The sequence below is a fragment of the Natrix helvetica genome (assembly GCF_964273705.1).
Source record: "Natrix helvetica genome assembly, chromosome: 1".
Taxonomy (NCBI): domain Eukaryota; kingdom Metazoa; phylum Chordata; class Lepidosauria; order Squamata; family Natricidae; genus Natrix; species Natrix helvetica.
The window spans coordinates 60,384,237-60,407,034 of record NC_138548.1 but is presented as its reverse complement, the minus strand read 5'-3'; the positions used below and the strand labels follow the sequence as shown (position 1 = coordinate 60,407,034).

General features: G+C 37.3%; 1 protein-coding gene and 1 long non-coding RNA gene across 4 annotated transcripts in view; one reads left to right on the top strand and one right to left on the bottom strand.

Moving 5' to 3' along the window:
- The window catches only part of LOC309385420, a 51,587-nt gene that overhangs the window by 14,429 nt on the left and 14,360 nt on the right, over positions 1-22,798 (top strand). The window lies entirely within an intron of this gene.
- The window catches only part of EGLN3 (egl-9 family hypoxia inducible factor 3), a 42,396-nt gene continuing 23,397 nt past the window's right edge, over positions 3,800-22,798 (bottom strand). For both annotated transcript variants that reach the window (XM_081939894.1, XM_081939895.1), the window contains exons 2-5: positions 14,315-14,434; positions 10,504-10,640; positions 9,094-9,167; positions 3,800-8,279 (exon numbers count right to left, since the gene is read on the bottom strand). In XM_081939894.1, coding sequence (XP_081796020.1) covers positions 8,242-8,279; positions 9,094-9,167; positions 10,504-10,640; positions 14,315-14,434 — 369 coding nt within the window. In that variant the 3' untranslated portion in view covers positions 3,800-8,241. The remainder of the gene's footprint in view (positions 8,280-9,093; positions 9,168-10,503; positions 10,641-14,314; positions 14,435-22,798) is intronic.

The following is a 22,798-nucleotide window of genomic DNA, read 5'->3' as shown; positions in this document are numbered from 1 at the left end:
TTTAATGCTTTTTATTATCCAACTTTCAGAGCTACGGGTAGTTAGAGGTGGTTAGCATTTACTATTCTGCATTTGATATTAAACTGATGCCCTGGTTTTCAAGATCTTTAATTTAAAGAAAACAAAAGGAAAGAAAAAAAAGCAATGCAAAAAAGAAAAAAGTAAAGTTATGAAATATGACCTTTGATATTCTCTTCATCAGATAATTACAATCTTATAATCCCTCCTCTCTCTTAGATGTTTTACAGATCGCTTCAGGACCTCACTTAATCCACATCTTTTTAAATCTTCAAACCCATAAATCATTGTATCATTTTTTTTCTTCTTCCAGAAAAAGTTCATATAAGATTTCCAGTCTTTCAGAAAAAAAAATATTTTTTTCTCTGATCAAACAGGTTAATTTGTTATCTCATGTTATTCTGACATTTTTACAATCTATTCCACCACTGTGAAAATTTCATTGTTCTTCCATTGTTGAACTTGCTACAAAATTGATCTGCCATGGTTCATTTGTAATATTGTCCATAAACCCTAATTTAAAAAGTTCACATTTCTTACTTTGCCTTTGTCCCGCTCTGTTTCTCCAAAAGTTGTGTTGACAGTGGCTTCTTGATTGTTGTACAATGATTGTGTTAAATGAAATAAGTGTTCTCAAATGCCTATTTTTTACAGGTACCTCTATTTTTTCATGTTCAACACAATCAAAAAGACTTTGCTATTGCTGATTACACACACACACTTTTTAAATGTATGTGCTTGTTCTATGATCCAAAAACATTAGTAATGTAGGTTTAAATGCCTCTTCTTCTTCTAATCTTGGCTTATATCTTGGATAGCTCTCTTATCATGATTGAGCCCAGTCATAGTTACATGATTTTTACTAATTTGTTTTTCTGCATATCATATTAGATATATTGTGCCATAATTGGAGTAGACATGTTACTCTTCTTCGGGACTGGAATAAACACGGATGTTTTGCATTCAGTGGTGTCTCTTATTTTTGACATAGTTTCATAGTTGCTGTTGTTGATGTAAGCCAGGGTTGTCAAACTCGATTTCATTGAGGGCTGCATCAGGGTTGTGCTTGACCTCGGAGGCCAGGGTTGGCATGGCCAGTTCAACGTTCCTTGTGTCAGGGGTGCCTGTGATGGCTTGATCCCTCTGTCAAAGAAAATGGACTTGTGAGCTCCATTTTCAGCTGTGACGGTCTGCTGCAATCCTCTGCCTTTGAAAATAGAACTCGAGGGAGGCCCAGGGCTCCATTTTTGCTGGCAGAGACATCACAGGTCCTTTGCTGTTTTCAGGGCAGCCCTAGGGGCCAGATCTAAGCACCCCAGGGGCCAGATCCATCCCCTGAGCCTTGAGTTTGACACTCCTAATGTAAGCAGTTGGATGGAAATGCCATCAGTTTCATGGGCTTTTCTGTTTGGGCAGCAGGGGTTTGGACTGGAAGACCTGCAAGGTCCCTTCCAGCTCTCTTATTGTTATTCAGTGCCTATGTGGCTTCATCTTCTAATACATCTGGCTATGCTTTCAGATTTCTAGTCATGTAAAATTTCTAAATGTATATCTTTCATTTCTTTTGTTGTTTCTGGTCATTAATTCTTCCTATGGTTTATGCATTGCATGCTCCATATGCCAGTTTTGTTAACTGCATTCCAGTGCAAAACTTCCAGAGCTAACAATATCAAGAATTGCACTAGAAAGAGCAATATAGCAGTGATCATTGTGCTGCTTCTTCAATTTGAGCTAATCCCCTCCATGGGATGATGGTCCCCTTTCTTAATCCCAATTTGCACATAAATTTCTCTGGATGCAACAACTCCCAGATAAACTAGTCACTCTCATCTCTCATTTTCCTCCAGAGAAATCTGAATCTCCTATATAAAAGCCCCTTGGCTAGGATCAAGGACCCAAATCTCTTATCTCATAGCTGTATTGAGGAGATTTACCTCTGTGGGAACCCAGCAGAGGAACCAAATAAGATATTGGCATTAACTACAGTTGTCAGCGTGAGAGAATTGCTGTACTGAGATCTCTTAGTTTAGTTGTGTAATATTTCTCATAGTCTGCAGCTTCTGCTCTGCTCTAAGAGAAGCACTATTCTGTCTTCTTTCACAGAATGTTTTTAAGCAGTGAGAAATAAAAGACAATCTGCAGGAGTGTGTAGCTTGTCAGTCAAGGGACCCTATAATGACGTCTATCAAAATGCTGTGTGTTTACATCTTATTTACTCAACCAGATGCTCTCCAGTTAGACTGAGGGCTCCTTATTTTGGGATTAAAAGAATGAAAATATGGCCTATAAACATTAACAATAAAATAAGCTATCAGAACCCACATTAAGCAATCCCAATAAAGAAGCTAGTAAAATGGAATGCAGTGGCTCAGTGGCTAAGACGCTGGGCTTGTCGATCAGAAAGTTCAACAGTTTGGCGGTTCGAATCCCTAGCACTGCGTAATGGAGTGAGTTCCCGTTACTTCTCCCAGCTTCTGCCAACCTGGCAGTTTGAAAGTATGGAAAAATGCAATAGAAAAATAGGGACCACTTTGGTGGGAAGGTAACAGCATTCCGTGCACCCTCATGCCAGCCACATGACCGTGGGGATGGCATTGGACAACGCTGGCTCTTTGGCTTTGAAATGGAGATGAGCACCACCCCCTAGAGTCAGGAACAACTAGCACAAATGTAAAGGGGAATCTTTACCTTTAAAATGGAATGGTTGTTCGGTGTTGTTTGTATTTTACCTTCTTCCTCAACTATTATTTTCTCTTTAAGTGATTAGAGTTTTTTTTTTTCTATCAGCAACTGCTTTCCTGGTTTCCCTTCCCTTTGAACCTTTTTATTCTTCTTTCTTCTCTCCTTTCTTATAATCCTCTGCCTAGAAGTACCCCCCTATCTTGCTCTCCTCTTTAACCCAATATCCTACTCCTCTGGGGTCTCATCACTGTTCTCTTTAAATGTTTCTTCATTCTTCAGAAAGGGATTATAAGAGAGTAAGCAGGCACAATGGGAAATATACACTATATTGCCAAAAATAATCACTCACCCATCCACATAATCAGACTCAGTTGTGAGCGAATACTGTATATTGACAGGAATGCAGTGGTGCTGGCAGTTCCAAGCTCACTGGCAAACAATTGATTGTTCCCTATTGTGTGCCTACTTAGTCTCTGTAATTCCTTACTCTCCAAACTCTCTAGTCTTTTAAGATGGTGGGAAATGGGCCAGTCACAGAATAACATGTATTGACCATAATGGCAATTATGTGAGTGGGGGAATGGTGTGAAGATTGCAAACATATGCCTTGGTAGCCCAAATTATTTTTCAGAACTGTCTTAACTTACAAAGGTTGCTACACGGTAACATAAGTCTATTGTATTTTTATTGCCGCTTGTAAGTTGCCTAGAACACTTAAGGGAGAGTTTGGTCTAGATGTTTAAATGAGCTACGGTGTCACAATGGTTAAGAGTGCAATACTGCAGGCTACTTCTGCTGACTGCCAGCTACCTGCAATTTGGCAGTTCAAATCTCACCAGGCTCAAGGTTGACTCAGCCTTCCATTCTTCTGAGGTGGGTAAAAGGAGGACCCAAATTGTTGGGTGCAATATTCTGACTCTTTAAACCACTTAGAAAGGGCTGTAAAGCACTGTGAAGTGGTATATAAATCTATATAAGTGCTATTGCTATTTAGAAATAAATAATAAATTGCCTATCACAGTAGTTCAAAGCCACCTTTCCTGAAATCTTAGAAGTCTTGACACTGTAATGTTCCATACAGAAGAAAATTAGACCACAATAAAATCCACAACTTAGTTTATTGAGTCCTGCAAGATTTTATTTCATTCTACATTTTTTTAAATAACACAAAAACAAATGTGGATAGGATGGCAACATTCCACAATATAGATCAGTATCCAGCCCACCTGCCAGCAACAATGACCAGCATGTAGCCTGGCAAAAGGTTTGCCCTCCTGAAAGACGGTTAGGGAGCCAGTCACAAAATAAGATTAAAAATGGGTGGCAAATTAATGCACTTTCCAAAGCAAGCAGTAGTAGAAACAGTTACACCAAAAAGCAATCATGCAGGAATAGAACACAGTATTATTATTATTTTTTCAAAAATGACATTTCTGAATTTTGTTTTTACACAAGTTCTAACCTTATTGAAAATACAGGCAACACAGAAGAGATAAAATATTTTCCATTGTGTTATTTCCAAAATGCGTGTTAGGTTTAAAAATACAAATGGACTCTTCATATTAAGAAGGTGAAATTGACCTTTTTGGACTGTTTCCCCCAACTTTTTTCTATAGTAAATAGTTTATTTAAAATGACTTTGTACAGGACTCAGTCTGGTGTGATAATTGTTGGATTGCACTTAAATTGACTATTAAACTAATCCTAGAAAGCTGTAATCCTGACAACTTAATAAATGGGTGCAATGTGACAACTTTTTGTTGTCACAAAAAGAATTATCTTGCTACTCCATGAAATGTAGAATTGAACAGTAGCCCTAGATGAGATTCCAAACTGTATAGTCATCATAGTTTATTTATTTATAAATGCAATGAAATGATATCACTCTTCACTTTTGCCCAAGCACACTTTTCAAGCCCAATGGCCAAGAGGTGTCTTGAGTCATGACAAGAAAAAGGCAATAAAAGTACCCTTGGCCCTTAAACTATAAATAGCCATATCAACATTTTTTCCTGTTGATCCATAACTTCATTGGAGCTGTGCTATGACAATTTTTAACAGTCTACTTATTGAAAATGCACTCAGAACCATTAAAAGAAATGTTTTTGCAATAATCTGGAAGTTAATCATTCTGCATAAATAAAACAATGAAACATTGTAATAAAATAGATAATAACATTTCACTACCAAACTATAATCACAGCCAATTGATGATCACGCTAGCTTTTCAAGTTCTAAACTGCTTAGGCAGTTGAAGGGTTCAGCTATCATTGATAGACTTTTCCCCCCAACTATAAAAAAAACCTGATACCTTTTACGAAGGATGTTACACAGAAACTGTCACCCAATTTCTTCTCTTTCAAGAGATAAGCAGTCACTATGAAGGAATCCTCCATTATATGTGTCTACAGCAAATTGAGAACAATACTAAAAATATTTTTTTAAAAAAATTAGGTGAATGAGAAAATAGGCCTGATTGCAATAATCTTGTGGGGAAATCATAAATGGGTTTATTTTGTCACATGCAAACACCTACTTCTTGAAAGAGAATGTGGGGTTATGAGGTGTATGGTTTTTTTTTTCCTTTGAAGTAGCTACTGTGGATCAAAGAGTTTTTTTTTCCAAATGAGACTGAAGGATGCTATGCAAGTTTCCTGACCTAGGCAAACAGATCTTCGTTTTTCAGACATAGTAGTCTGCATTCCTACTTATTTCTAGTAACAAAGTACTAAATTCCTAGTAATTCCTATATATTTTACTATATCTCTTCAAGGATGCATCATTGAGATGATAATGGATTCCTTTAAGGTTATGGTTGAATAGACTTGGCAGCTGGCAAGACAGGCGTCACCCATTTCCTGACGAGGAATTTGCTCAGATTGCCTTCCAATTGTTCCCTTCCCAATAAGATGTACTGAATAGCCGCGGAGCAGACATCTTTTTCTGTTCTTGAGACTTGAGACCTGAGACTTGAATGCTGTGACATAGAATAGAAATAAGCATGCTTGGGCTGCTACTCTTTCAGGTGCTTTCTAGAAGGTTGGGTATCGTAGTCTGTGGCAGCCAAAAAGGAACAAAAATATATTATAGTCAACTGTCGTCTAGGAGAGTCAAGCTATAATCCCTATCAATTTTTAAGATGCTACCAGACGCTTTCTGTGTTTTTTAAAATAAATACTATCGTCTTTTGATTTGTAAAATCTCACCTGGATGCCTATAAAATTCTCCTGATTCCAAATGTATATAGCCACAATTTTCCTTCCAATGATGAGCTCTTTACACAAGAAAGGGGAGGGGGGAAATCATTCACTAGCACAAATGAAAGCAATTAGTTTTTAAGTCTATTTTGCACAAGTCAAATTTAAGCTGACCGTTTTTTCCTGAAATATTTTATACAAGAAAAACACATCATAAAGTCTCCATGTATAAAACTATGTGATCAAAGAGGAACATTCAAGGGAATATTTAAGAAGAAAAGGAATCATCATAGAGTGCCTTAAAATTCAGACATCAAATGCAGGCAGGTGAGCCTTGTTTCCTGAAGTAACAATTGCTATTTTGTGAGATATTGTATTGCTTTATACATACTGTGTTGTTGAAAAAATACTTTCAGTTGGATTTGGGCTTAGTCTACACTATTTCTAAATATACTAGCCTTATTCTGTGGCTCATGTTTTGGGGAAGTGACTTCCATGTCTCCAGAAAATACAAGGAAATATTGTATCAGACATCCTTTTTAAAGCCATAATAGCCAAAACCGAACCAAAAAGTTTTAATTGGAATGAAAAGGAAGTATCAAAGTGGAATCCGGAGGAAAGTATGGACACGTGGAAGAACAAATGCAGTCTCCATCAAAATATTCAAAACATTACTAGAGACTACAGAGAAATGAGCAATTATCTTCAAAGGACTTAATTGCATTCATTCATTGCATATTTTGATGAAAACATTTTGTTTGTTTTTGTCTAAGTGCATTTGCTGCTAAAGTTTATTCATTAGAGGTACTTTTCTTTGAAAAAGTGACATTCGAAGAAAGTATGTGCTTCATAATCTCTCTCTATAAAACCCATGGCTTCAATGCAGGAATTTATCTCTAGCAAAGTGACATTTGGGACCACATTTTGCATCTGTATTTGTAATCTCAATACAGTACATCATGATAGCAACCTATGTCCTGACCTCGTGCTGATCATACAGATCTATGAATCTTATCTTAAATATTTTCATAGTGCATCCAAGATTCACGCTATATGACACTGCATATGTATAGCAACTGGAATATCCCATCTAACACATTATTTATTTTGCTGGCATTTCAAATCTTAAGACTGAGTTGTAAGTCTACAGTTCAAAGCACACTTTCTTGCGAGTTCAAAAACAACAGTGATTAGGTCTAAAATTCAATTGTACAATCTTAGCCCCCATTTATATAACAGATGCGAAATTTTCACCACAACCAAATTTACATGTCATTTTCAGTGGCCACTGCAAATGCTTCCCGTATAACAGTTAAGAGCCAGCTAGACATGGCTTTCTATGTCTCTTTCAACAGCTAGTTAGTCATCAAGCCCATCTTAACAATACACTCAATCGCTGGAGTTCAGTTTTTGTCACAGGCAATATGTGACTAGTGGAAGATCAGTTGAAAAATATTAAAATGAAAATGAAATTTGATTAGATGATTTCTTGGCATACTTGCTCTTAGCTTGCCATCAACATTTCCCAAAGTTTGTAATGGGCAGGAGCTGGTGAGGCTGGCTAGCTATTTTGCAAAACAGTTTTAAGTGATGATAAAAATAATTCCCAGAGCTACCCCACGCAGGAACTATTTTCTAAGAACACTACAGGTAGGTGCACAACGGCTACCACTTCTGTTTGGGAGCTCTAAAAAGGCAAAGTGATAGAACTGCTGTTGCTTGGCTTGAACAATGTGGATAAAATCCAGGCAATTTTATGGCAAGTGGGAGGCTTCGATTTGGCAATGAGCCAGGCCAAAGAAGCCAATAATAGTCTGTAAGCAAAATGATGAGGCACACCATCAAATGCTCTGCACTGACACAATGAATTTGGCTCCTGACAAGTGTGCAGTTCTGGTTTGCATCTTGGCTTCCTCGTGTTGCTCATCTTCAACCTGCCAGTGAAGATCCTTCGTAAAGTTCCTTTCCAACGAACCAGAAAATGTAACTAAAGTGCAAATAGACTCAGGTTCCTCAATTGTTTCAAACGTTTAGTATTTTTATTACTAGTATTGCCATCTTCACCTCGATATCATATGAGACTTGGTGATATTCTTCATTCTGGTGGTATTCTTCAATTCAAAGGCAAGAAGAGAAGAGGGATGCTTATGCCAAATAGGAGAGATTGGAAGCTGTCATGAGTACCATCATGGTAATATGCAAACATTAGGTAATGTCAAAAATAGTGCATTGAAGAATATCCGATAATCATAAAAAAAACAGACCATGTAATCTTTGGATCTTATTGCTTGCAAATAGTCTGAAAATTATCATTATATAAAAATTGTATCAAGTCATTTGTTATTCAGTCTTCACTGAGAACTGCTTCTGTCTTTCCTGCATCTGTAATGAATAATTGAAGAGATGGTTAAATAGCCACGCAACAATGAAATAAACAAATTCATGCACAACCCCTGCACAAAGTTAATCAGGATGAACATTTCATATGCTTTTTGATCGTTTTTCTATTTTCTGTTGTAGAATAGTACACATAAAATTATAAAAACAATGTAGTGGAAACATGAAACTTTAACACACACAAAAAAACCCTCTTATCGGGAAAAAGAAATCTAACTGTAAGTAAAGCATAGAATGTGCATTTAATTCCACTTCCAAATTTTCTTCAGAATGCTTGAGCAAAGAGAATTTTAATTTAAGACTGAAAAGAGTCAATCCTATCATCTTTGAGAAGATACCCTTCAGTTCAGTGACATCACAGAAAGGATTTATTTTTGTACACATGTAGCATTTCTCTGAACAAAGATACGCAGAGAAGAATTTCCTGTGAAGTTCTTACTAAAGGAAGAATGGTATGAAAGCCATTCTCTGAGATATTGAATTGATTGTTGTCACCAGGAGACTGGGGGTTATTACTATTTATTATTTTTATACTGTTTTTTTTTTAAATCTTTGTAAGCCACCAGGAATCACTGAGCTGGGTAGCTACATACATTTTCTTAAATAAAATAAATAAATATTTGAGTCCCAGTCATTTAGGCATGACACAGGCATAGAACAGCCTACATAAACTTGTTTCAATGTGTAGCTTGTATTTCTGGACTGGGCAAGGTGTTTTCTATGTAATTAATTCTGTGACATCAGAACACAGTAGAATGTGTTCTTGGAATACATGAGAGTTAAAAATAAATTCTCATACCAACTAAATTCTTGAATTTCTTTTTGGCTTCTGCTCTTTCCTCTGCATCGAAATACCAGACAGTCATTGCATACCTACAAAGGGAGAAAAATCCATGATCCATTTCATTGAGGCTTCATTATATCTTTGGAAACTCGCAGAGAATACAATTTATTATGTTGTTTGGTGACTTTACATGGCAATAGTTTCAAATATGAAGACAATCAAATAATTACTAAATTATCTTTTCATTTTGGCACCTTCAGCCATGCTGGAAAGGCAACTTCCGTTAGTTCCAACCAGTAATGCAAGCCCAATCAAACTGGAGGACATTAGTTTGAGGAAAACTGTTGTGAAATTTGTAAGTTCTCCTAAAATTCCATGTCTTGCTTACAGTACATATTTACTATGAAAAGGGACATCAGCAGAAAGAAGCAGATGGGCAAAGATCTTAATACATTCTCTAGCCAGGGCAAGAACAATGACTGAGAAAACATCAGCAGTACAGATGCAGTAATGCTGGAGGTTGTGGGTGCTTGTGACAAAGAGAAAAATACCTGAATTCCAAGAAAGGCATTACTTGCAATTTGCTAATATGGATCAAAATGCACCTATCAAAAATTTTACCAAGTTTACCTGAATTGATGGGGGAAATAATCCCTCAAATGGTTTGTGTGTGCATGCACATGTGTATAGGTGGGTCCTTTAAACGAGGCTGAATATCTGGCACACAGAACTAGAGAGCAAAAACGCCTATTGAGCCAAGAAATTAACATTAATTTGCATAACTGCATACTTCTTTCTTTCTGTTCAGTCATGTCTGATTCTTGGAAATTGCCTGGGCAAGTCCCTGCAGCTTTCCTGGCAAGGTTTTTTTTGGAAGGGGTTTGCCATTGCCTTCTTCCTAGGGCTGAGAGAAAGTGCCTGGCTCAAATTCACACAATTTGGCTTTGTGCCCAAGGCTGGATTAGAATTGTGAATGACTCCCAATTCCTGGGCTGAAGTTTTAATCACTACATCAGACTGAGTCTTAACTGCATACTATGTATATATACATAGTAAATACCATTCAGTAGATATTCAATACAGAGTTAAAAATGAAAAATGTGATGAATTCCTTTTAAATGAAGTGATTAGTATAATGCAAGAATAAAAGAACACACTTCCATATCAAAGTGTTTCTACATGATAGATGATTTTCTCCAATATAATTCCCAAAATTATATGACTTAACCAGAATATTGTTCCTTTCATCCCGCAAGTTTAAGAATTCATATTTCAGAAGTCTACTGGATTCACAGATCCTTCCTGAATCTGCTATTTTATTGACAATGCTGGAATTATACATCTAGCTATATATGCAATCTCTCACTGAGCCAGAGTCTGCTGTCCCGTATAATTATCTTTAAAACCCACACCTAAGGTCTTTACCTTGTTGCATAGGAAGGCTGCACTTCGTGTGGGTTTCTTCGGTCTGACCAGAAAAAAAGTAATCTGTCAAAGATGGGCTCAACATCAGCTACATAGGACCTGCCTTCTGGGAATATTCGTAGGATCCCCCCATGCAGCTTAAACAGAAAAAAAAAAGAAAAACATTTTTGATTAGACAGGATAAGCAGATCTTAAAACAGCTTATTTTGTATATATGTGCAATTAAAAAAATGAGCCAGATGGAGAGATTTACCCCACTGGACATGAATGGGGAAGATGAAGAACTCATCTGCTGATAGCAATAACAATAGTACTTAAGACTTATATGTACCGCTTCACAGTGCTTTGCAACCTTATCTAAGTGGTTTTCAGCATATTGCCCCCAACAATCTGGGTCCTCATTTTACTGACCTCAGAAGGATGGAAGGCTGAGTCAACCTTGAGATGCTCAGAATCAAACTTCTGGTATGAGCACTGAGCTAGTCTGCAACCACTGTGCCACCATGGTTCATGATTAAAAATTTGCCACAACCATATAGGCCCCTTCCTCTCATCTTTGTTCAACGGAAGAACATAATTAACCCATAATCCCAGGGCTGACCTAAGTATGTACCATTTGTGTTGCAGTTCCTGAAGGCTTTTTGGATATAATATAGTTTAAACTCCTGCCACATTCTCTTTGCTCTACTATAACGGTGGACATTTTGACTGATGTGCCTGGAGACATCTAGCAACAATTTAGGTGTACCTCTGCCAGCTGAGAAGCACAGCTTCCTAAACTCATCCTTCCGGAAAGGGGGCAGTTGCATCATTTGTGAAATATTAATGGGAATATTAATGGGTAATGAATGGGTTAGCTTGAAGTGCTGATCACTTCTTTCCCCTGGTACTTATATTTATTGGAATCTCAATAAATATAAGTAAATGAATGCACTTTTTTAAAAACGGGAAATCATGTCTCAGGGCACGATCGCTGTTAAACATAAAGCAAGTAAAAAGTAATATAGAGATAATACAATTCTTTAAAACTGCTTTTTTTACTTAGCCAAATTAATTTGTTCTTTGTGTTTATTGAACAAATCTGAAAATGAATCAAGTATTAATGAGGTGGGTGGGGAAAATAATGCTCCTTTTCTCAAGGCTTTCTGGCCCTGATTTTGTCTGGTTTTCCACAACAGACCTGTTGCACTCTTTTTTTTTTATTTTGATATACTTCTCGCTATTACATCCAGATGGAAAATTTGATCACTTCCATCCTCAAACTTAAGTGGGTTTTTTTTGTGTGTGTGTGTGTGTGCGCGCGCGCGTTGTATTTGTGCTGATAAATAAATAAAAGGAGACTAGTATAGATCTATTTCAAGCTATTTAGCTCTCATCAGTTAGCCATACCCTTACTGGGATTTGAACCTGGGCTGTATTACATATTAGGCAGATGTGTTAGCCACTAAGCCACAGGCTCTCCTCCTTTATCATATGTATGTATGTATGTATGTATGTATGTATGTATGTATGTACACACACACACACACACAGTATATGCAAAATATTTAAAGAACTAGAAAAAGAAAGTTGTACTTTCTGCTGGGATGGACTTCAAACCCTTATCTGATTTCTTAATTGCATGGTAATAACACCAAAGAGGGATCTGGGAATTAGTATTTTGTTCTGTCTTTTCAGAATCTGACTTCATATAAAACTGTGTGTTCCAATTTATTTAAATGTAAACATTTAATTTGTTACAGCAATTAAAAATGTGCAGAATCCCTTGACAATTCTTCAGCAAACACTTTACTTAGCCATTTATCTTTTTTTTAAATAAAAAGCTGTAAAATTCTTGATACCTTTTAGTGTTGGTGGAAAGCAGTATCCAAGGATGCTGCACAATCAACAAGTAATCATTATTATTATCTTCTCTGTAATGTTGATTGAGAGAGAATGTCACATTCCAAGTCATAGTTTCAGAGGTTGAGGGGAATCTTAAACCTGGTATCGTTACCATGTTTATTTCAGATTATGCCAAAAGCACTTTCGCCATAATATCAAAATTTCAAATTTAACTGTCCCCCTTTTCTATTTAAAACTTTCTCAGTTCAAAATCTTTTAAAGTTTTGAGATGCCGATATTATGTTTGCTGCTATGATGAAGCTCCTAGACTATTATTTTGCTCCCTTCTTTTTCTTAATCCAGAATGAAGGATACCTCACTGAGTGTTTCTTTTTCTCTCCTGCTGTTCCAAAAATGTTTCTTTAACTTTCACATCATTTTATCCAAATGTATTTAAGAAAGTGGGGTTTCGGTCAAACCCAGGATCCTTAAAGGCTCCACTGTGGCTATGAGCTAGATTACTCTCTCTCATTTGCCTCCAGAAGTTGTGAATGCCCCAACACTGGAAGTCTTTAAGAAGATGTTGGATAGTGATTTGTCTGAAACGGTATAGGGACCTTACCTGCCTAGGCAGGGGGTGGACTAGAAGACCTCCAACGTCCCTTCCAACTCTGCTATTTTATTGTATTGTATTTCCCAGCTGCTCAACTCATGAGTTGACCACAAGAATCTTAAAATCCTATGGACTTCTCCAGAGGAGTGCATGTGGGCAATCTCTAGGTCACTCCTTATCTAGTTAACTGGCCACAGGCAGCACTATAACAGTGTCTTCACTCCCTTGGAGATGTCCTAGTGTGCCATAGTCTTCACCCAGAAGCCCAGAACTAATAGAACACTACTGTCATGCCATGTTGACAGTGAGGTTTGCAGCTAGATTGTTATTATAATCAATTTTACATCTTTCTTATCCAGATTGCATCCGTGGTCTTTTATGATAAGTAAACATTGGTTTACCACCAAATACATGTTCATCAGAGGGCTGCAGTTAAAAGAGTTATTCCAGCATAGTTATTGCATTGACATTAGTGTACAGAGTTTTAAAACATAAATAATTTTCTTTACTATTTGGATGCTGCCTCCAGATGATAAGAATTGTTTCTATGTTATCCATTCATTTTGGGGTATTTTTAGAGGAAAAAGGAAAGATTGTTTTTATTTTCCACTCTGAGAAAAGTCTATGGATCTCAGTGTCCTATTGAAAAATAATGCTCAAGTATTCCTAGGCATCCACAAGAATTGGACATGGTTTGAAGTGGGCAATCTTCTAGATTCAGGGCTTTGACTAGCTGAAAAGCGATGCTTTTGACAGTTAGCAAACCTAAAGGCAGAATGTCAACTTGCTTTTCTTTAAATATATCACAGCAAACAGCCTCTAGGCTCCCCCACACATGTGTTAGCAAACACAAGGCTTTTTATAAGGCCAAGGCACGGCAAAGAGAGAGAGAAGTTTTCATGATCTTATACTGTACATAGGGCAAAATCAAACAAATATTCTTTTTCAAAGGCAGCTTTATATGGGACAAAAACAAACGACGACCATAGCTGAACCTGCCAATCTTCAGTTAAACTACCTCAGTTGTCAGAATCCATTCATTCCTTTACAGGCACCCATTTGTTTTCATCAAACTAAATCCTTTGTTACCTGTATCTTTAAATAGTGACAGTCACGTCAATGGCTCAAAAATTCTAAGCTACTCCCATCTTCAATAAGCTGTCTATCCAATTGAAATTAAAAAATAATGCAACCATGAAATGGATTTATCTTCATATCTCAGCTACCCAGAAGCAATGGCGGTATTGTATTCAGAAATTTCACAGTAGTTCATAAAAAATGGAAGAGCAAGAAAACAGCTATGTGGAGAAGCACTGTTTCTGGAGTTGGTTCCTTTTGAGTCTGCATCTCAACAACATGTGAGGAGTTACATACCTTTGAATCCCAGTTCTTGTTCAGGTAATAAATGCAGGTGATACATCGCCCATCTCCATTGGGATTGTCCACATGACGCACGTAGCCAGTTCCATTCCCAGGATAGCAAGCTACCATAGCCTGGAAGGTGATATAAGAAGAGAAAGAAAGATGCTTAGTATTTTTTCCTACTAGTTTGGCAGTTTTTAAATTTTCTCTGTTAGCTTTTCGGATGCAAATCAAAATACAATTTTAAACTGTCTGCTTTAGAACTGAACAGTTGTAGGTGCTGTTACGTTTAGTCAGACATTATATTCTTCAAAGTAATTCTGCTCCTACAGAACAGTGCTTTTAACAGTGCTTTTTTTTTTCTCCTAGGGGAGACATGATAGCAGTGTTCCAATATCTCAGGGGTTGCCACAAAGAAGAGGGAGTCAAACTATTCTCCAAGGCACCTGAGGGTAGAACAAGAAGCAATGGGTGGAAACTAATCAAGGAGAGAAGCAACTTAGAACTCAGGAGAAACTTCCTGACAGTTAGAACAATTAATCAGTGGAACAGCTTGCCTCCAGAAGTTGTGAATGCCCCAACACTGGAAGTCTTTAAGAAGATGTTGGATAGCCATTTGTCTGAAATGGTATAGGGCTTCCTGCCTAGGCAGGGGGTTGGACTAGAAGACCTCCAAGGTCCCTTCCAACTCTGCTATTGTATTATGGAGAAATGCTCCTAGTGAAGATGATATTAAATCTTCTTTGACCTGATTCCTTAGCAAATGCAGGCTGCAAGTTAGAAGCCGATATTAACAGTCAGTAAAGAAATTGTAGAGGCTCTGAATAATTTTTAAAATGCAGCTTTATTTTTGCTTTATTTTACTAACTTATTTGATCAATGTAAATGGCTGCTCATCTTGCAGCTTAGCAACTATTTAAGAATAGTTGTCCACCACAAGTCTGAAATGAAACAATTAAGATATGAGTGAGCATAACATAAGGGCAAATATTGGAACATGAACTTAAGGTTCATTCCATTCCTGCTGGACATAACTGAGAAATATATGTAGTATATCTTCCCTCTACCACAAAACATGAGCATCTTTAGAAATGTGGTTTTGAATCTGAATGGAATAGCCTTTGCTACACTCGTTATCTTTCCTGGACATTTTTACATTTATTTCAGATTTCAATTATTTTGCAGAAAAGATTGTATCTCACTAAAATGCCCTGCCTCAACTGGGTACCTTTGAAATGTCTTGGTATTAAACCAAATCCTGTAATTGTAACCCTAATCAGTTCCTACACTTTTGGAAATTAGTTGAACAGGAAAGCCAGTACTAGGAAACTTTGCTGATTAAGTTTAGGTAAAATGAATTGTAAACAGCAAGCAGTAAAGCTTTCATTTCACTGAACCTGTACAGGAGAACACGTGCTTTAAAGAAGTATCCTTAAGTTTGTAGAAAAGTGTGAATACCACTTTTTTCAGGTACCGTAATTCAGGCTTTCTCCTCTATATTCCAGTGGTGGGTTGCCAATTTTTTTACTACCCATTCAGGTGCACTCCCTTATGCGCTTGCACAGAAGCATATGGCTGGATGGGTGGAGCCTCCCGCTGCGGCTACTACCAGTTTATCAGATCCGGGATGAACTGGCAGCTCTGCTATATTTCCATTAAATAAAAATAATAAAATCCATTTTCCACGCCTCAGGATGTTTGTATCTAATGCCTTGATGAAAGTAAAACTTAGATATTGTGCACAGATGTTTCATTTCTCGTCTACATGGGACTGTAAGGACACCCCCTGTCAAGGTTTGACCCCCAGAATTAGCCAACCATGTTTCAGAAGTAATTTAATATTTTCATGCCTGCTCATATAACCATCCTCATTTCGTGGAATTAATCAGAAGACAAAGATGAAGCTACCCTCCTTAAGAATCATAAGGGACTGCTACAGATTTGAGCGAAAGCATATTTAGTACTGGTTATGGAGGAAATGGGCTCTTCACAGTACATACTCATTTATTCTGCTTTTTTTTAACACAACTAGAACCATGTCAGAGGCCTAAGGCTGCCATTCTTGATTATAGTAATCACAACCATTACCATTTAATGGAACCCAAAGCTCTATGGCCTGAGGAGGCAGATTTTAGTAGTCACAGCAGCATATTCCTCAACTCATTTTTCTTTTAGAGACAAATGGCATTACAGCATAAAACCACAGTCTGATGACAAGGCTGTGAAAAAATTTATATTTGGTGGGACAGCAAAGCAATCATCACTCACAATGGCTTGGACATACTAAAACTGAACTGCAACATCTCTGTAGGGCAACAAACTAAGGAAGATCTCATTCTTTCTTCCCCCTTCCAAAGAAAATCCCAAGAGTACTAGTTAGGCATTTTAAAAAATATTTCGTTAGTTACCACCAAAGACCATTTTACATTGCAAAGAAAGCCAAAACCAAAACTTACTTCAACAAATCATCTGTCATATCCATTTCAGAAACCTAGACTTAATGTAACTTTTCTTTAAAAAAAATAAGAGTGCCCTTTTTCATGGAAAGCAAGAGAATTACCAGCTCTTAGAAGTTAAAAATGGAAAGATTACAAATCCAATTGTTCATCATCTGCTTCACATCTTTTTTTCCTCACAAGAACTCCAATCCACCATTTTACCACATGCCCTTGTGCATTTTCCCAAATTAATAAATATTTGGCTCTGTAAATTTTTACTGATCCAAATATTCATTGAAGGACAAGGCTTCAAGTCATTTTTCTTCTAACCTCACAACCAACTGTAAACATGTGTGCGGGTTAGGATTTGGATGCAATATGCAACTTGGGCAAAGGTTAAATCAGAAAGGTAACCTATAAATAAGAGCTACCTGTTTTAAGGCAGGGATTGGCCCTGCTAGAATATGTGGACTTTTGTTCTTTCTGAAAATGATGCATGCAATCCATCTGCAGATTAGAAGGCTGAATGGAGCTGATGTAGTATAATTATTAAAGCAGGAATAAGAAATCTAAACTCCTTCAGTGATGATTAGAATGAAGAAGCAGTGGGTGCGGCCTTCAGTGTTCCCCAATCCAGGGAGTAATGACCGTCATTTCTATAATATAGATCAGGCCTTTGCACAGGCTCTTCAGGTCCCCACTGTGGATGAGCCTGGGGCGGCACTGGCAACCTCCTCGACCATAGTGTCGGGCGCTGCTGTTGATAAGCTTAAGCCTGAGGATAGGCGGGCAGAGCTGACCTTACATAAGAATTTCCAAGCCTCTGCGTGGGCCATTATGTGGGCAGCAGCGGCTTCCTATTTCAATCATGCCACGGTCCTATGGTTGCACCAATTACTGGACCGTATCCCGGCGTCTGATGAACGCCTTCTGCAGGATATCACTAAGATCATGTCCGCGACCCAGTTCTCTGCTGATGCTACGCTTGACTTTGTCAAGTATGTATCTCGGGCCCTGTCGCCATCAACAGCCAGTTTTCTACATGGAGGCCAGCCTCATCTGTGCTGGATTTATTCCAGCTGTAACTTTGATAGTCTTCTTTCTATAAGTCCTAGGAGATCCAGAAAAATTCTCTTCTTTAAACCTCCATCCAAACTGTTGGCCAGTTTAAGGAAATTAATAATATTCCTTTTTGGTCTCATTTTTACACTGAACTATACTTGGTGAAAGTATACACTTCATGTACAGAACATTTTTCTGTTCGGATGGGAAGTTTTTCTCAAAGATGAGGAAACAGAGCATGAGTAAAGTCCTTAAGTAGCTCTTCAGGCTTTCAGATGCTTCAAATTTTCCCACTTCATAATGTCTGGGACTAAATTTCAGACTTAGAAAGGAATGTTGGTTCTTATGGCTTCTTTTGCATAAATCTAAAAGCAGAAAAGGAAAAAGACCAGAAGGAGGAGCCAAGGGTCATCTCAATAATTGTAGAAGGTAGCTTAAAATAATTGAATGTGGCAGATCACATCTTCCTCTACCAATGCCACAAATAACTATACACCTTGCATTTTCATAGCTGTGATATTGATACATAAACACCCAGTTTATTTGAAGACTTTGTTTCTATGCTTCATGCTGCTTTTTAAAAATTGCTTAACCCTATTACTGAAACACATCTTGGAGTCCACTTTCAATGGTGATAGATGATACAAACATATTAGAAATAAGCATATAAGAAAAAGGAAATAACTTATTTTAAACAGTGTTATTTTAAAAAAAATGGGGGGAGTGGACATGAACTGTGTTTTGTTACAATAGACCTCTGTAAACTATAAGCATGTTGGAAGTCTGCTTGAAACAGGCTTGGAAATGAAATCCTGGGATCTTAACAGCCGAACACAAAGTCAAGGCAGACTCCAAAACAAGTAGTAGAATTCTTCACGCCAAGCGCATGCTACCTATGATTTTAAGTGGCTTAGTGAGGGATTTCTTTTCATAGCACTTTTTCTCAAACATGCCTTTTTTATGAGCCTAGAGTGGATGGCGAAGTAGGAAATATTTATTTCCTGATTCTGGGCTTGAGAAACAATTTTTTTCACTTTCCAGCTTGCACAAAAGAAACTGATTATTTCCAGATCAATTGGAAGTTATCAATCCATCTCATTCTGGATTCAGATCAACAGAATTAAGGTATTTTACAAGTGCAGTATTTCAATGCTGCAGATAGCAATACCCTATTGAAAACTCCCACCTTTAAAGCAGCAGGACAATTTTGAGTTCACTTGTGAATCTTGCCTCCTCTGAGGATGGCTAGAGGTACGCAAAAGAATAATTCCATTTCAATGCGTCTGACAAATGTAATTTTTCCATGTAATAATGTCAGCCAATTGTAGTGTAATGTCCCAGAAGTGCTCATAATACTGGCTAACAGTTTCTGTTAAGCTTCTTATTCTCACCTATGTGTAAGCCAGATGACTTAAAAGACTTCTTGACAGCCACCTGTCTAATATTTTAAATTAGTAGCAGCTATTTATACTATGTTGACCCTGGTTCTTGATATTCTTTCTTGACTTACAATTTAATAGTGATTTTTAGCTTTTTCAAACAATATGATATATTCGGTTATCCAGAAGTAACAAATGACATACGGAGAGTCCTCAACTTATAACCATTAATTTAGTTACCATTCAAAGTTACAACAGCACTGAAAAAAGTGACTTACAGCCAGTACTCACACTTATGACTGTGGCAGCTTCCCCATGGCCATGTGATCAAAATTGAGATGCTTAGCAACAGGCATGCATTTAAAATGATTGTGGCATCCCACAAACCTACCTAGCTAGCTTTCAACAAGCAAAGTGCACAAGGAAAGCCAGATTCATTTAATGACTGCACGATTCATAATGACTACAGTGATTTGCTCAACAACTGTAGCAAGAAAAGGTCATAAAATTGGGTGTGACTCATTTAACAACCACCTTGCTTAGCAACAGAAATTCTGGTCCCATTTGTGGTCGTAGGACAAAGACCACCTACCTCTACAGGAAAATGACAACCTCTGTGACATTTTAAAAATCCCTTGTTTATTCATCTGTGTTTTGTCTTTTCAATCCCTTGTTTTTTTTATAATTGTTTATGTAATTTAATAACTAATATTTTTTTTAAGTAACCACCAGTGTTATGAATGAACAGACCGATTAGTCAATTTCTGTTTCATTTCCCATCAATCTGGCTATCACACTCAAAGTGGATCCTTATTACAGGTAGTCCTCAACTTACAATAGTTCATTTAGTGACCATTCAAAATTAGAACGGCACTGAAAAAAATTGACTTGTGACTGTTTTTTCACACTAACAACTACTGCGACATCCCCATGGTCACATGACCAAAATTCAGATGCTTGGCAACTGGTTCATATACATCAAAGAAAGGCAACTTCTGTCTGTCTTTTTCTGCTACCTATCAAAAAAAATGTTTTCAGTCTTGTGTTAGTTCAAGCAGTGGGGTTTGGTTTACCATTGTACTTCATTTCATTATAGGCATACACTGTCACATTACTTGGCTTTTAACCAATGAAATTGATGGGAGTTCTGGCATTTTCCTCTTTTATCATAAAATAAAGAAGAAAACTCTGCTGCATTTTTTTTCTGATTCAGGAAGGGTAAAGAAGAATGTCAGGAACTATGTTGAACTTAGTTCAAAGAAAACTATGGGTCATCACCTGGCCAAAGTGTAGGAAGCTACTGAAATACAGAAAGGATCTTTGAAAACCAGCTTCATTTCCAGTTGATTTACTTGTAGGAGTCCAGCAGTTGAAGGATGCAGTGTGGAAAATTCATTAGAATGAATTTCGACAGTGGATTTCAACTGATGGAATTTATATTTTAAAAAACAGGAGCCTTTGAAATAAAAGGCTTAGCACCTCTAAGAAAAACAGTCTACTTGTAAATCTATATTACTTACCATTACCTACAACAGCTCTAACACAAATGGTTATAGCTATTCACGCTTTTTCTGTCTTCAACCATATTGCTCAAACAGGAATTTTAATAAACTCTAAAGCATGCAACTATTCTAAAATTTAAATTGGTCTAAATAAAGATATCACCACTCTGTATTTTTCATTCTGATTCTTGTCATACATACTAGGTAAGACGAGCAATCTGGTTCAGAATGAACTGGCACAATGTTTTATTTGGTTCACCAGTCATGGGATCAGCTATTTTAATGGTTGTTCCAGGTGGCCTCCAGGAAATACAAAAGGTCTTGAGAAAGACACATTTACAAGTGGTGAATTATTAACGCTGATCACGGTATATAAATCTCTACAGGAATTTTCTCATACCCCACAATGTGTACCAGATGAACTTATGACTTAGGGTGGGGGTAATGAATGGGGAGGACATTGGTCACCCTAGTTTGGAAGCAAAGGTACCCTTGATCACAAGGGCCAGATCAAAATCAAATTAAAATTTACATTATGAAACAGGCGGGAGGAAGTCACATGTAAAATTTGCCTATCAACCACTCTATCCTCTCAGTTTGGCAGAATTATACGGCAAGACTGAGGGTTAATTTTGAAGGTATAAATTAATGAAATACATAAATAAAAGCCTGCAATCCCCATTGTAAAACATTCTGTCAAAACAGGCTGCATTTTGTCACATTGCATTTTTAGGACAAAGCAAAACGCTAAAGGCTATGACAACAACACCGAGGCTGAAGGGAATTCACTAGATAGAGAATCATAATTCTGCTTGCAATGAACACCCTCGTCTCTTCCCATTATCAAAACAATTAATCTTTCTTTTATAAGGAGGGTGTTGCCTTGCTCTTTAGCTCCACATACTTCAGTATATACCGTGATGAATATTTATCTGTAAGCATCGTATTGTTCATATGCTTTCATTTTAGCTTTCCTGCAGTCCTGGCTCTTACACTTTTTTCTTTTCTTTTATAAAGTTAAAATTGCTGCCAGCGGATGTTCTCTTTTATGTCTACAGAAGCGCATGTAATTTCAAGAACCATCTAGACCAAAGCACTGCCTGCTGAGAGCAGCCATGCCAGCGCTACTTCAAATGCAAAAGGCTAGGTTTCTTTTTTTAAAAAAGTCAGGACAACCCACGTTAGCTTCCAATTAGGAGAAATAAACATTCTTCTTGCATTGATGTACACACACATATATCAACTCTTTCAGTTTAGGAAGACTTCCTCAGAGCTGCTGTGTGATCTGGCTCCTGGCCAGCCATATGATGGCTTAATGACAGTGCTACGTGCAGTGCGTGAGGCTATCAGCAATCAAACACTAACTTCGCTTCTGAGTACACTTCACAGAGAAACGGCTGAAGAAAGGAAAAGCATATACAAAACATACAGAACTGATTCTTGCTGAATTCTTTCAGAAATCGGGGGGGGGGGGGACACGAGGATGGGGGTTGTTTGTCTTCCCACTCCTTTTCATGACACATATTCAGAACTTTTTTTACTTGTTTTTGTTGTTGTTTGTCTCTCATACATTCTTTGAAACCTCAGCTCAGGAGACTGGGCCAAGAGGGAAAAGCATAGCAATTTGCTATTGGTTTTCTTTCTTTTTTTGAAAAAAAAAGTCAAAATTCTAAATCTCTGTTTTGACAATTTCTAACTCTAATGTTCTTTTACGCCTTCAAAAAAATTGCTGCCGGTTTTATTTCTTCTGTGCATTAAAGACTGTGAGATAAATTCTGTAAGAGAGACAACATTCACTATTGCTGGGGTTCCCAGCAAAGGTGGAGGGGGGGGGGGGAGAAACACCAGCTCCTCCTGAATGTCTTCCTTGTGAAGGAACCAAAATAATTTTTGAAAGACAGTAGGTGGAAACTATTTAGTTGAACATAAAACGCTACTTTCCCCATCAGGGAGAAAGCAGCCAAATTGGAGATGAGCTGTTTTATTTATGTTTTTCCAATGTCCTTTTGATGTTATTGATCTTAGGGTCATTTCATCTTTTTAAAGTAAGTCAATAGAATTAAAACAACGCATGTATAACTTAAAATTGCATTTAAAAAATGAGTGGAATTTTAA